The sequence below is a fragment of the Hyperoodon ampullatus genome (genome assembly GCF_949752795.1).
Source record: "Hyperoodon ampullatus genome assembly, chromosome: 1".
NCBI lineage: Eukaryota > Metazoa > Chordata > Mammalia > Artiodactyla > Ziphiidae > Hyperoodon > Hyperoodon ampullatus.
The window spans coordinates 184,773,515-184,788,551 of record NC_136914.1 but is presented as its reverse complement, the minus strand read 5'-3'; the positions used below and the strand labels follow the sequence as shown (position 1 = coordinate 184,788,551).

General features: G+C 39.0%; 1 protein-coding gene across 1 annotated transcript; it reads left to right on the top strand.

Annotated features, from left to right (window-relative positions):
• Window positions 1–749: 749 nt before the first annotated feature.
• TFAM (transcription factor A, mitochondrial) lies at window positions 750–14,044 on the top strand (the record flags this gene model as incomplete). The annotated part of the gene is made up of 7 exons (XM_079713190.1): window positions 750–850; window positions 1,423–1,541; window positions 2,794–2,864; window positions 3,279–3,428; window positions 6,874–6,969; window positions 11,942–11,998; window positions 13,839–14,044. The coding sequence occupies 7 exons, from the start codon at window positions 750–752 to the stop codon at window positions 13,965–13,967; spliced, it is 723 nt and encodes a 240-aa protein (XP_079569316.1). The 3' UTR covers window positions 13,968–14,044.
• Window positions 14,045–15,037: the final 993 nt, after the last annotated feature.

Genomic DNA, 15,037 nt, shown 5'->3' with positions numbered 1-15,037 from the left:
GGGGTTGGATGTCAAGCTTGAAGACTGTGTCAGCGGTAGTCACAGTGGATGGGGTGATGGTCCGGATCGGTATTGCTTTAATGTGGTCCCATTACCACTGGCATTAGAACTTGTTAAACCTTGAGGAACCTGGGACCCACACAGACATACTGAATCTGGCTCTGCTGCAAGGCCTGGGAATCTGCATTTTAAGGTTTGCAACCATGCCCCACGCCCCTCCTCGGCAGTAATTTTGGACTCTGAACTCCAGCTCCTGCTTGAACTGAGGGACTCCGCTAGGCGCGTAGCACCCAGCAACCTGACCTCAAAGAAGCGTGGGCGGCACAGCTACACTGTGGTAAAATTGTCTGTTACGTACTAGTCCTTCCCGTCGTCACAGGCCAGCCAGTACCGTGTCCGGGTGAGGCCACCGCCGTGCCTCCATCAGCCTCCTGGGCCAGCGGCTGAACAGTCTGCGGAGGGCGGGCTGCGAATGGGGGCAGAGGCGTCTCAGCAGCGCCCCCTCGAGGCACTGCTGAGCCGGGCGGCGGTTTCCCTTCTCCGCCCCCGAGTTCCTCCTACTTCTTCCTTGCCCCGCCTCCATCCAAACCGGATGTTATCCGACGTCCCATAGTGCCTTGCGAGTGGCGGGCCTGATAGCAAGTCTGGGGGCTACCGCGCGTGTTCAAGTCGTCCTTGTTGGAGTTGTTTTATTGTGCCCGGGCGCTGTACGAGATTGGGGCCTGGTCAGTGCTTCGTCTGCGGATGCAATGGCGCTTCTCCGGGGCGTGTGGGGCGTGCTGAGTGCTCTGGGAAAGTCAGGAGCGGACCTCTGCGCGGGATGTGGCAGTCGACTGCGCTCTCCTCTCAGGTAGGACTGCTCGCCTGCGCCTCCGGAGGCGGCAGGGCTCAGGACCCCCTGGGGTTGGAATGTAGACGCTTTTCTCCGCTTTCTGCCCCTCCTAAAAGGTTAGGGCCGAGTTGGCCCTGTGATTCAGACCTCGACCTTGCCACGGGGATGGTGGCTTTGAGACCAGGCCTTACTGCATCAGTACCCCGTGCCTTGCTTCCGGCTACCTTTCCCCTCCTCCCCTCCCCTTTTTACTGTCTAACCTTGGAGCACCTGGTTCGGTGTCCCCTACGAAGTCGCTCCAAGAGTCTCCTGCCTTCATCTAGGCTTTAAGGAGGCGGGGCCCAGGAGCTGGAGTGTACACGCTTTCCTCCACTGTCTGCCCTTCCTAGGAGGTAAGGGCTTTGAGACTTAAGTTTTGCAAGCTTTTGCCTCTGGATAGGACAGGATTTTAAATGTCATTATCTTTCTTGTCGAAGGTGTCAGATACATAGCATCTTGATGACATCTTGTTTGGCATCTGTGTTCAGATCCTTACGAATATGGGCACTTAAATGCTTAACATTGGTTATTTTCTTTTTATTTGTATGTAGTTTTGCGAATGTACCAAGATGGTTTTCATCTAACTTCATTGGTTATCCAAAGAAACCTATGACTTCATACGTTCGATTTTCTAAAGAACAGCTACCCATATTTAAAGCTCAGAACCCAGGTGAGGAGTTTGGGCTATATACTCTTCTTTGATGTTATAAAGAGGCCACTAAGCAGTTAAATTGGAAACTTGATTTTCACTACCAACGCATCCAGTGAATGCAGAAACATAACGATTCTGTTTGATGTTCTGTAAAATAGGAGGTATAACATATTTTTTTACCAAATAAAAATGCTTTAAATGTAATTGAGAACTAGTGAAAGGTATTTTTAAAATAGCATGCAGAGTGGAAAGCACCCAGGGAAGAGGATGAAAAAGCTGAATTTTGGGCCTTTTTGCCATTGGCCCAGAGGACCATTGATGAATCATTTTACCTTTTGCTTAGCCCCTGCTTCTGCCAGTGGGAATTATTTATAAAGTTGCAATGAAATAACTTATGTGGACATGTTATGTAAACTTTAAAGCTCTTCACAAATTACTGTTAATTTCAGGAGCTTTTTCACTGAAAATTCTTGAGTTCCTGAAAATTTCCAGTTAGGAGGTTTGTTGACTCCCTAGAAAGGGTGTGGGTCTTTATTTAGGTTACAGTGTGAAGATAATGACTAAATTAGTAATTGCTGACCTTTGCTTATGATTTCTAAAGCCTTTTCACATGCAGTACATCACAGGGCACTTGTGAAAATCAAATGAGCTGTTAGTCTTACATTATAAAGAACTGGTTTAAGAGACATGCTTCAGTACTCACATCTTTTAAAATGTAGGAGTTGAAACTAACAAGTGGTTTGTTAAATCATTTTTACCCTGTCATTCCAGTTAAGATGAGGAAGGCAATGGGGAATAATGAATTGGTTTTAGTATAATTTAGTTTGTTTGCAAATGGTATTTCTGTAATTGATATACAAGGTGGTGTTACATGAATCAAGACTATATTTTGTTGTTTAGTCAGGTTTAGTGAACTTGATAATTCCTGAAAGACTTGAAAAAAATGTTTTGATTGAAATGTGAAGTAAAAAGCTTGTAGACACTGATTATGCAATGACTTAAATAGTAATCAATTTCTGAGGACCATTTTGGTGGTAATAATCCCTAATTATTAGATAACAGACTTTAACAATGTTAGAAAATATTAAATTATTTATCGTATTTAAATTAGTTGGTTAGAGAAAAGCTAAATCATTGTATTAAGTTGTGTGTGGTATAGAGGTATCTGTAAAAATACTTAATTTTAGAGCTAATGGATTATGCTTTGCTTTAGAAATTGATTCTGAGACATAAAATTGTGACATCAATTTTTACTTATTTCATTTCATAGATGCGAAAAATTCAGAACTAATTAAAAAAATCGCTGAGCTATGGAGGGAACTTCCTGTTGCAGAGAAAAAGGTAAGCATATAAGTTTTCAGCATTGCTGACCAGTTATTCTGTAGTTAAGAACAATTGTCATGTTCTTTATGGAACCAGATGACCCAGAGTTTTTTTTTTTTTTTTAACATCCATTATCTACAAAGGAACTTCATATGTTCTGATCCACATAAATGATGAGAATATGGATGTATGGGAGTGGCGATGAAGGGTTGGCAGCAATTTGAAGTTGAAGGCTAATTACTGGACTGTCACCTCAGTAATCATGTATATGAAAAATACGTGACTTATAAATGTGATCCGAGAGCACATTTTTCACTTGGTGGTTCAGTCTGTCTTTACCTGAAGTCATGCAGTTGTCTTTCCCTGACAGGTGTGCTATGTTTAATTAGTCAACAAGTTTATTGACTTCTTATATGAGTTTTCTATTTATAGATATATGAAGATGCTTACAGGACAGACTGGCAGGCATACAAAGAAGAGATAAACAGAATTCAAGAACAGCTAACTCCAAGTCAACTGGTATCTTTGGAAAAAGAAATCATGCAGAAACGTTTAAAAAAGAAAGCGTTAATAAAGAAGAGAGTGAGTATCATTGAAATATTCTTTTCCTTTGGCAAATAACTGAAATATATATATCTATGAGTATAGGTGTTTTTGTCTTATTTTAATGACATGGTAGAATGTCATCAAGTGTACTCTAGTTAGGAAAAAATAGGATAGTTCCCTTCTGCCACTAGAACCACTTGCCTTTGAGTCTGTTTTGGAAACCCTTTTTGCTACTTCTGGATGCATCTAAATTTAAGATATATAGTTAGGACTGGCATGAAAGCTGTAGGAACAGAGTTATGAAACAGCCAAATCAGGAATAGCAAGAATCTTGCTTCTGGGTCTTGTCTAGAATAACCTACTGATTTGAATTGTTCTATAGGTAATGGTGAATTTGATTCTGAATATTGCTGAAGAGACTGAATTAATTAACTCTACAATGTTTAAAAAGTGCCTATTGTATCTAATCAAATAAGAAGTGCCTTTAGGATGAAATCCAGTTTTTCCTCATTAAAAAAAACCCCACATGTTTCAAAATTAGTGGTTTCCAGCTTAAGGTATTAATTCATATAAATTCCACTATTTGATAGTTAGACTACATCTTTCTGTAGTATTAGGTGTGAGGTGGAGAACTTGCTGGTCCAGTACATATACAATAGAAAAGGGTCATCAGAGTTAAAACTATTTCTCTGGAAAAGTAGATTCTAGCCTTTAATGTGAGGTGCTAGGATCTTTCTCCCTAACCCTAATGTCTTAAGCCCTCTTTCACTCGGGTTGAGGACTCATCCAATTTCATGTCAATGATAGTAATCTGAGACTGCTGATCCAATTAGGAAAAGGAAGCCAGAAAAGATACTAAGAGTGAGAAATAGCAGTCTCTGCATAGGGATGGTACTTGGTAAACTAGGGTTTACTCTCCCTTTCTCCTTAATGCACCCAAACCAGTATTTAGAGTGGGGAGGACCAGAAATGAGGATTGGGCAGATATAAGGGGTTTCCTAGTTAAATATTTCTTCTGTTCCTTTCTCTGTTCTCCTCATATTCCCATTACATGTGTGTTATACCTATTGTAGTTGTCCCTTGGTTGTTGGATATTCTGTTATGTTTTCTTTTCAGTCTTTGTTCTCTTTGCTTTTGGGTTTTCGAGGATTCTTTTTTTTTTTTTTTTTTTTTTTTGGCTGCGCCATGCAGCTTGTTCCCTGACCAGGGATCAAATCCGTGCCCCCTGAAGTGGAAGCTCGGAGTCCTAACCACTGGACTGCTAGGGAATTCCCTCTGTTAGTGTTTTTTATCTCTGGCACTTCTTTTTTAAAAAAAAAATGATTGTGCACTTATTTTATTTATTTATTTTTGGCTGCATTGGGTCTTCGTTGCTGTGTGCAGGCTTTCTCTAGTTGCGGCGAGTGGGGGCTACTCTTCATTGTGGTGCGCGGGCTTCTCACTGCTGTGGTTTCTCTTGTTGCAGAGCACAGGCTGTAGGTGCGTGGGCTTCAGTAGTTGTGGCATGTGGGCTCTAGAGCGCAGGCTCAGTAGTTGTGGCACACGGGCTTAGTTGCTCTGTGGCATTTGGGATCTTCCCGGACCAGGGATCGAACCCACGTCTCCTGCATTGGCAGGTGGATTCTTAACCACTGCACCACCCGGGAAGTCCCTCTAGCACTTATTTTTGGTTCTTAGGATTTCCATCTCTGCTTACAATGCCCATCTGTTCTTGCAAGCTGTCTAGAATCCTTAGCATATTAATCACAGTTGTTTTAAAATTCTGGTCTGATAATTACAGCATCCCTGCCATGTCTAGTTCTGAGGATTGCTTTGTCTCTTCAAATCAGATTTTTTGCCTTTTAGTATGCCTTGAAATTTTTTCTTGATAGCTGGACATGACGTGCTGGGTAAAAAGAAATGCTGTATATAGGCCTTAGTAATGTGGTAAGGCATGGGGACAAGGGAAGCATTCTACAGTCCTGTGATTAGGTCTTGGTCTTTTAATGAGCCTATGCCTTGGCACTGTGAAGTTCACAAGTGTTTCTTAGTTTTTCCTCCCCTTTGTAGGTGGTACAGGATGGCTAGAATAAGCTGTAGTCAGGTATTTCCTTTCATTGAAGTCAGTTAGGCTCTGATAGTGTACCAGCAGGTTAGGTTCTGATTAACTAGTTTCCCCTGAGGGCAGGCCTTGTTAAGAATAATAAAATGCTCAGGCATTTCAAAATGTTTCCTTTTCCTCTCATCCTGCTGAAAGCAAGAGGGGATTTTTTCTTGATATTTACTGTTGGAATCTGGTCAAGTTCCTGGGGATAAACCTCACAATGTGAGGTCCTTCCTATGACTGGGTAACTCTCAGAGTTGTCAGCATGGAGCCTCCAGCAGTTTAACTGCAGTTCAGTTTCCTCCCCGGCACTGGTTTCCGTTTCTGAGTCTCTGCTCCGGTAAGCCTCGACTCGCTGTGTTCACCCCTCTGTGTCTGTCTCTTCAGTCTTGGGGGCAGCAGCTTGCCATGTGTCCTCTCTTCTGTGCATCCAAGAGGAGTTGTTGATTTTCCAGTCTGTTCAGCTTTATCTTTGTTAGGATGGAGTGGTGATTTCCAAACTCATTACATGTGGAACCGGAAACCTGAAGTCTGAGTGTTTCCATTCTTTCCCTCTGTTGGAATTTTTCTTTCCATTAGAATCCAAGTTCCAACTAGTTAGAGAGTAGGTGAGAAGTGTGGGAACCAGGAAGTTGCAGGTGAAGCACCTAGGAGAGAAATCCCTAGCAGTAGCTCTAGAAACAAAAGGGGAAATGCATAGTTAAGTTGTAAAATGCCTAGTTTCCTGACTGAGAGGTTCAGGGCCAAGAAAGTGATCTCTACTTGTAAATCAGAGAAGCCCTACTTTTACTTATGAATGAAAGTTGGGTTTGTTATTGACTGTAACCAAATTGCCATTAAAAGCTCCATCATTTTACAAATTACTATTAAATTCAGCAACTAAATAAGTTAAGATGATGCAATATCTTTCATTAGATAATGCATCCCCCTGACCCCTTTTGATACCTAGTAAAAAGAATTGAAATTAACATATCTGTTGAGGGTTAAAAGTTGAGAGACATGCAGGGAAGGAAATGAAATGAGAGATTATTAAACAGATACTCTAATGTTCTTGAGTTGTGGTGGAGACATGTAGTGCTTTGGCCAAGGAGATGGTGGTGTACAAAAAGATTTTGTACATATGTGCTCAGTTATTCAGTTCATGGAGACCATGAAAATAATATGTAAAGGAAATGTTTTTGTATGAAAAATAACTCACAAAATCTATTAGAATTTTCAAACAGTACTATAAAAATTCTGACCCCAAGAGGGAACAATCACATACTTTATATAAGAATCATAATGTTCACTTTAAAGAACATTCTGTAATGCATAGTAGTGAATAAAGTTTTTCTGTAGGTGAAATTAAGTCTCATAGAGGTTAAAACTTTATCTCACTCTTCCATTTTTATTACTTAGGAGTTAACAATGCTTGGAAAACCGAAAAGACCTCGCTCAGCTTATAACATTTTTATAGCTGAACGCTTTCAGGAAGCTAAGGATGGTACATCACAGGTAAAACAGAGCTGTGTTTATTTTAAAAATTTTTGTTTATTCTAATTTTAAAAATACCTAGACAGGAAATTTTAGGGGTGCCACATGTCACATGGTGAAGAAAAGTGGTAAATTACTATAAACAAATACTATATACAAATAAGGCCCTCTTTCTTGTATCTCTTTTAAAGAAGAATCATTTTTCTTACCACATACAAGTAATTTGAATATGTAGTTGCCTATATATATATATAGAGAGAGAGAGTCAACTTTTAAAATTCAAAACACATATAAAATTTTCAGCTTTATAGGGTTGTTAAAGTTCTGGAGACTTCTTATCCAGCAGTTCTTAACTGTTTTACAGTCACTGGGAAAGTAGGGTTGAGGTGTAATATTTTGTACTGGGATTTGAGTGTAACCTATGGCTTCATGTTACATCCTTTAATAAAATTTTAGTTTTGCCCACAGGAATGTATTACACATGTGAATGTCATATGAATGTGCCGGAAAAAAAAAGCTTGTCGTTCCTGCTGTGGCTTAGTGTTTCGTTTATTTCCTTCTTAGAGGCTCCAAATTGACAATTGTATTTTTCCTTTTATAATAAGCCATGGTAAGAGAAGTCGGTTCAGATTCCTAATTCTTGTCAATCTGAGATGAAGGTGTTTTGCCACTCTGTCTCTTTGGGTTACTTAGATCATTTTACAAATCCTGTTGAACATATGATTAAATAATATATATATGTGATGTACTTTTTCCTGGCTATATACTTTTACTGATTTACTCCCCTTGGGATTTTAAATTTAGTTTCCATGGCCCTGCATTACTGAAAAGCAAGCCTATTTATTTTTTTAGTTGGAATTTGCTCAGTCACTAACTTACCTTGGATTTATTGATAGTCTTCTTATTAGTATAAGAAGGTTATATGCTTGAAAATCCTGAATCAGTGGTTCTCAACTCTGACTGCATCTTGGAATCACTTCAGAAGCTTCATGGCTGGGCCTTATCCCTGGAAATTAAAATTAACTCAATTATATGATTTTTATTCATGTAAAAAATACATCCTCATAGTTTAAAGAATCAAAATAAGGCTTGTTATGAAAGATACTAGTTTTACCGTGCTGTCGTATTCCTTACTCCAGAATTAATACATTCTGTTTTAGTCGATTCTTGTGGTATTTACCTCCATATCTCTAAATAATGTTCTGTATCGTTACTTCCTGATTTTTTTTTAATTCTAAGCATTACATATATTTTAGGCATTACCTCTCACTATTTGATGAACATTTAACTCTTTCTTATTCTGCTGTTCACATTTCCATCATCCTACCTCCCAATATAGTTATCATAATTTTGTTTAGATCAATATTGAGTACTTAACATTATTATGATAATGTAGACCATATTCTTGGCTGAGGTGTTCCATTTGCTATGATTATTTTTCCTTTCTTGCAAAACTTTCCCTGAAATTGATTGTCTTGTTTTTGTATTTGCTTATTTTTTTATGTACTATCCATAATTCCACCCAAATTCTTCAATATTCACTAGCTTTGAGTACATTTAGATGCATTAAATATTCTGTCAGTTTCAATCGGAACCTCTGATTTGTTCCAGTTTGGTTGTTGCCTTCTATGCTTAGTGCATAGCTCACATCCTGGATCTTCATCATCATCCTTGTGGTGCTTTTGCTTCTTCTGTTGTCTTTCTTGGTTTACTGATTCTATTACAGCATCTCCCCCAGTAAGAGTACATGGGAGATTAATGTTTTGAGTTCTTGCATGTCTAAAAATGTCTACATTTGTTTGATAGTTTGACTTGACATAGAATTCTAGGAAATCATGTTCTTTGAAAAATGTTAAAATATTGTTCCTTTCTCTGGTAGCTTTTTAAATTGCTTTTGAGAAGTATAAAGCCATTTTGATTGTTGGTCTTTTGACTGTGATCTGTTTTCTTTTTTCTCCCCTCCTCTTTTTTCTTTGTTCTGACTCTCTGGAACTCTTACTGTTTATGCATCTTCTGAACTGGTCCTCTAGTTTTCTTAGCTTTTCTGTATTGTTTTCTCTTGGCCTTTTTTGCTTTTCTTTCTGGGATATACATTTTCACTTAATCTCCCTGTTTTCAGCATGTTACCATTGCCCCAACTGTACTGGGTATCCACAGAGTAACTATTTTACCCTTTTAAGAGGATGAATATCATAGCATCTGCCCATGGTGGGGACTTAACCTCTTTTTTAAACAGACTTTCAGTTGATCCTCATGTTTTAGCCTGACCTTCACCTCTATTTTATACCTGTCTGGTGCTGCCAAATTCCTGAGCTACTTGAGAATTCTGCATTGTAAATCAATTTGCCTTTTACTTTTTTGGGTTTAGTTATCATTTCTCCACCTGCTTTTCAGCTTCCAAAATGCTGTGTTGGTACTGCCCTCTCCTGTTGTCTTTGTCCATGTGGTTTTTATGCCTTAAGAAATTTTAGTTTAATTAAAAAAAAAAAAAAAACCACAGAAATGTATTGCTTACATTTCTGCGGGTTAGCAAATCCAAGATCAAGGCACCATCATGGTGAGGGCCCTTTTCTGGTTCATAGCTGGCACCTTCTTACTGTGTCCTCACATGGTGGAAAGGCTTATTTAATGGGGTTTTAGGAAGCAACAAAAGTAAATATCTTTCCATCCCTTTAATTTCTTTTCATGATTTATTTTTTTAGGTGAAAGATTATTCATGCAACTTCACAAATTATTGTTTAACGCATTGAGTGTGAAACTTTATGGATTAAATATATTTTTTGAATTTATTTATTTTATTATTTATTTTTGGCTATGTTGGGTCTTTGTTGCTGCACACAGGCTTTCTCTAGATGTGGCGAGTGGGGGTTATTCTTTGTTGCAGTGTGCTGGCTTCTCATTGCAGTGGCTTCTCTTGTTGTGAGCACGGGCTCTAGGCGCACGGGCTTCAGTAGTTGTGGAGCATGGGCTTAGTTGCTCTGCGGCATTTGGCATCTTCCCGGAGCAGGGATCAAACCTGTGTCTCCTGCATTGGCAGGCGGATTCTTAACCACTGTGTCACCAGGGAAGTCCCTATGGATTAAATATAAGCAAAAAGATATGTTATGAAAGAATTGAGAGCATTAAAGCAATTCTTTCCAAAGCTAAGAGAACAGTTATTTAGTAACCATCCCTGAATATACTGAATGTGTTTATAAGTTTAAAATATTCAAAACATAGGCTCGGATACTATCTGGTACCTCATTTTTTTCTTAATAAGAAAATAAAATTCAGTCAAAGTTCTGGTCAGAATAGTAAAGTTCATTGTTTTAACTCTACTTCTCCTTAAAATCACTGATGATATTCTCCTAGCTTTAAACAGGTACTTTTCAAACCATATCCCTCTTTCCCTTACATTCTCCTTCTCCTATCCCTCTGTCTCTTCTCTGCCCGTTATTCTCCACCGACTCATTTTTCCCTTCTGTCTTTGCTCTCTGGTAGCAACAGCACAAGCTGTGTGAAGCGTACTCACTGTCCTCTCTGCCTCTCCTCCCGCTATGGGATCCCTGCATCCCTTTAATTTTATAGATGAAGAACCAAGCCTAAGGGAGGTAATACGACTTTTTCCAAGTCACATAGTTAAGTTCAGCTAAGTAGAATAAGAACTGGTGTTGTATTTTTCCTATGACTACACCTAAACATGTTGGCACAAATTTTAGAAGAAAACATTAAGCTACAGAGAGGAAATAAAACACTTAGTCTTTGAAGTTAGTCTATGATAGAATGTAGTTTATACTTGAATATTAATGTTTCTGAATCCAAAAAGATAAATATCTGTACAGGAAAAGGAACCATCAACAAAATGAAAAGTCATCCTACCAAATGGGAGAAGATATTTGCAAATGATTTTAAAAATTCATACAACTCAGCAAAAAAAAAAAAAAGAAAAGAAAAAATCTGATTAAAAAATGGGCAAAGGATCTGAATAGACATTTTTCCAAAGAAAGACGTAGAGATGGCTAACAAGTACCTGAAAAGGTGCTCAACATCACTAACAGGGAAATGTAAATCAGAACTACAATGAGATGTCAGCTCATACCTGTTAGAATGGCTATTGTCAGAAAAACCCAGGAAATAACAAGTGTTGGTAAGGATGTGGTAAAAAGGGAACTCTTGTGCTAAAACACTAACTCAAAAAGATATATACACCCCCATGTTCACTGAAGTATTATTTACAATAGCCAAGACATGGAAGCAATCTAAGTGTCCATTGATGGATGAATGGATAAAGAAAATGTGTATATGCAGTGGAATATTATTCAGCTATCATAAATAAGGGAGTTTTGCCATCTGTGACAACATGAATGGTCCTTGAGAGTATTATGCTAAGTGAAAAAAAATCAGAGAAAGACAACATATAATCTCATTTATATGTGGAATCTTAAAAAAAGAGCTCATAGACATAGGTAACAGATTGGTGTTTGCTAGAGTTGTCGGGTGGGGATGGGGGTCAAAATGGGTGGAGGAGGTCAAAAGGTACAAACTTCCAGTTATAAATAAATAAGTCCTGGCAATGTAAGGTACAATATGGTGACTGTAGTAAATACTGTACTGCACATTTAAAAGTTGCTAAGAGAGTAGATCCTAAAAGTTCTCATCACACACAAAAATTTGTAGCCATGTAAGGTGATGGATGTTAACTAGACTTACTTTGATCATTCTGCAATATATACAAATACCTAATCGTTATGTTGTACACCTGAAACTAATGTTATTTGTCAATTATATCTCAGATTTTAAAAAGATACCTTTTAAAATACCTTCATACCATTAATTTTTGTACATTTTAACAGTTTAATAATTTTTACTTAGAAAAAAATGTTAAGAATTGATGAATCTTTGCTTGTGATTCTTGATATCTGAGTGTTTGTTGTTGGAATGAATAATAATAAAACATTTTTCTTTAATCATTAAAATCCCTATATCTGGTACTTAAAGATATGTTGTTTTACAGGTAAAGCTGAAAACTATAAATGAAAGCTGGAAAAATCTCTCCAGTACTCAAAAGCAAGTAAGTAGTATGGTTTTAGTCTCAAGTGTCTAGTTAGAATATCTATGAGAATATGTTAGAGCAAGGCTTGATTCATGTGAAAGCAACCTTATATTACACAAAGTATTATAAAATTATTTTCATATTCTTGGAACCAATTTGGCTTTTCTCTTTTGGTAGTTTTTTTTTAATTGGCTTCATTTTATTTTATTTTTAAAAATATTTATTTATTATTTTTGGCTGCGTTGTGGCACACGGGAACTTTTGTTGCAGCATGGGCTCTTCATTGCAGTGCACGGGCTTCTCTCTACTTGTGGCGCGGTGGCTTCTCTCTAGTTGCGGCACGTGGGCTTAGTTGCCCTATGGCAGGCATGTGGGATCTTAGTTCACTGACCATGGATTGAACCCACGTCCCCTGCATTGGAAAGCAGATCCTTTTATTTATTTATATATAAATAAATACACACATACATACATTACATAAATTTAGGCTGCGTTGGGTCTTTGTTGCTGCTCGTGGGCTTTCTCTAGTTGCGGTGAGCAGGGGCTACTCTTCATTGTGGTGCACAGGCTTCTCATTGTGGTGGCTTCTCTTGCTGCGGAGCATGGGCTCTAGGCACGTGGGCTTCAGTAGTTGTGGCGCACAGGCACAGTAGTTGCGGCTCGCAGGCTCTAGAGCACAGGCTCAGTAGTTGTGGTGCATGGGTTTAGCTGGTCTGCGGCATGTGGGATCTTCCCTGCCCAGGGCTCGAACCTGTGTCCCTTGCATTGGCAGGTGGGTTCTTAACCACTACCCCACCAGGGAAGTCCCTGGTAGTTTTTTTTTTTGTTTTAATTTATTTTTGGCTGTGTTGGGTCTTCGTTGCTGCATGGGCTTTCTCTAGTTGCGGCGAGCAGGGGCTACTCTCTGTTGCGGTGTGCAGGAGTCTCATTGTGGTGGCTTCTCGTTGTGGAGCACGGGCTCTAGGCATGCGGGCTTCAGTAGTTGTGGCGCACAGGCTCAGTAGTTACGGCTCACGGGCTCTAGAGCACAGACTCAGTAGTTGTGGTGCACGGGCTTAGTTGCTCCGCGGCATGTGGGATCTTCCTGGCCCATGGCTTGAACCCGTGTCCCCTGCGTTGGCAGGCGGGTTCTTAACCACTGCGCCACCAGGGAAGCCCCTGGAAGGCAGATTCTTAACCACTGGACCACCAGGGAAGTCCCTGGTAGGTTTTTTTTGTTTTTGTTTTTTTAAATTAATTTATTTATTTTTGGCTGTGCTGCGTCTTCGTTGCTGTGCAGGCTTTCTCTAGTTGCGGCGAGTGGGGGCTACTCTCTGTTGCAGTGTGTAGGTATCTCATTGTGGTGGCCTCTCGTTGCAGAGCAGGGGCTCTAGGGCATGGGCTTCAGTAGTTGTGGCGCATGGGCTCAGTAGTTGTGGCTCACGGGCTTAGTTGCTCCGCAGCATGTGGGATCTTCCCGGACCAGGGATCGAACCCGTGTCCCCTGCATTGGCAGGTGGATTCTTAACCACTGTGCCACCAGGGAAGCCCCCTGGTAGTTTTTGACTGCAAATAAAATTGGTATTTAAAAGTGTCACTCAACTTAGTGTCACTGTATCCAGTGATAGTCACACCCTGCCCCTGTTCCTTTTCCATACTCCAAGCCCTGAAATTGTAAGAACTTCATTAATATTTAAAATTTTTATCTCTTACCTTTTTTCATCTAATTTTTATCTCATGAAAACATTCGTTTCCAATCCCCCCTTATACATGTAGAATAGTAAGGTAATTTCTAGAGTATATATAGGAAAGCATTCCAGAAATTAATTGTAAAGATTCCTCTAAAGAAATCTTTTTTAACAATTACACTTTTTCTCAGGTATATATTCAACTTGCTAAAGATGATAAAGTTCGTTATTATAACGAAATGAAATCTTGGGAAGAACAAATGGTTGAAGTTGGACGAGATGATCTTGTACGACGCTCAGTGAAATACACAGCAAAATAGTGACCCTGAGAAGTATTAAAATAGAAGATTGAATTATGTTCATAATGGATAGACACAAGAAACCAATTAGGTCTCAATACCCAAAGCTGTTGTAAAATTAAAATGGATAAAAGTTGGTAAACATTTATATTTAATTTCTTTTCTTTAGCCCATTGACTTCTGCCAGCCAATTCAATACATTTTGTATTGGTGTCTTGCTTTGGAAAACCCAAACAGATAAGAGTTCATGCGGAATGTATTTTGTGTTTAGGAACCACTGAGCATCAAAATAATCCATGAAATGTAACCGTGAATCATTTTACCTTTGATAAAGGTAAATCAGACTGTGAAGTTTTTTTATACTCTATGACTATGGAAAGAATATTCTTGTTTCCTTATATTATGGAGGCAGGAGTTTCCTTTTCAAAAGTGTCTCAAAGTTTGTAGAAGCCATAATGTTCTGTGATATAATTGTTCGTTTTTAATAGAGCATCGAGAACTCATGTTGGCAAATTCCAAATTGTAGGTATAATTCATATTGTAGTCAGAGTTGACAGTTGTACATGCAAGAGATTTCTGGTGTCAGTTGCAACTTTTATAAAAGGGATAGAGAAATTTATAAACCTTTTCCTCATTATCTTTTTTCCTAAATTAAAAACTAAAAAATTATGTACCATATCTATGCATATTGTTTTATATTGCATAGAGTAAAAATTTAAGTGTTTCCTAATTATATATTTTAAGGTGAGACATTCATTGTACAGCTTTCTGGGTTTTTTTTTTTTTTTTTCTTTTTTTAAAGTAGGAATTTGTGGGCTTCCCTGGTGGTGCAGTGATTGAGAGTCCGCCTGCCGATGCAGGGGACACGGGTTTGTGCCCCGGGCCGGGAAGATCCCACATTCCACGGAGCGGCTGGGCCTGTGAGCCATGGCCGCTGAGCCTGCACGTCCGGAGCCTGTGTTCCGCAATGGGAGAGGCCACAACAGTGAGAGGCCCGCGTACCGCAAAAAAAAAAAAAAAAAAAAAGTAGGAATTTGTATTCTGAATTATTTTTTCTCTTATGTGAGTATATTTATCCAGAAAGTAGAGAA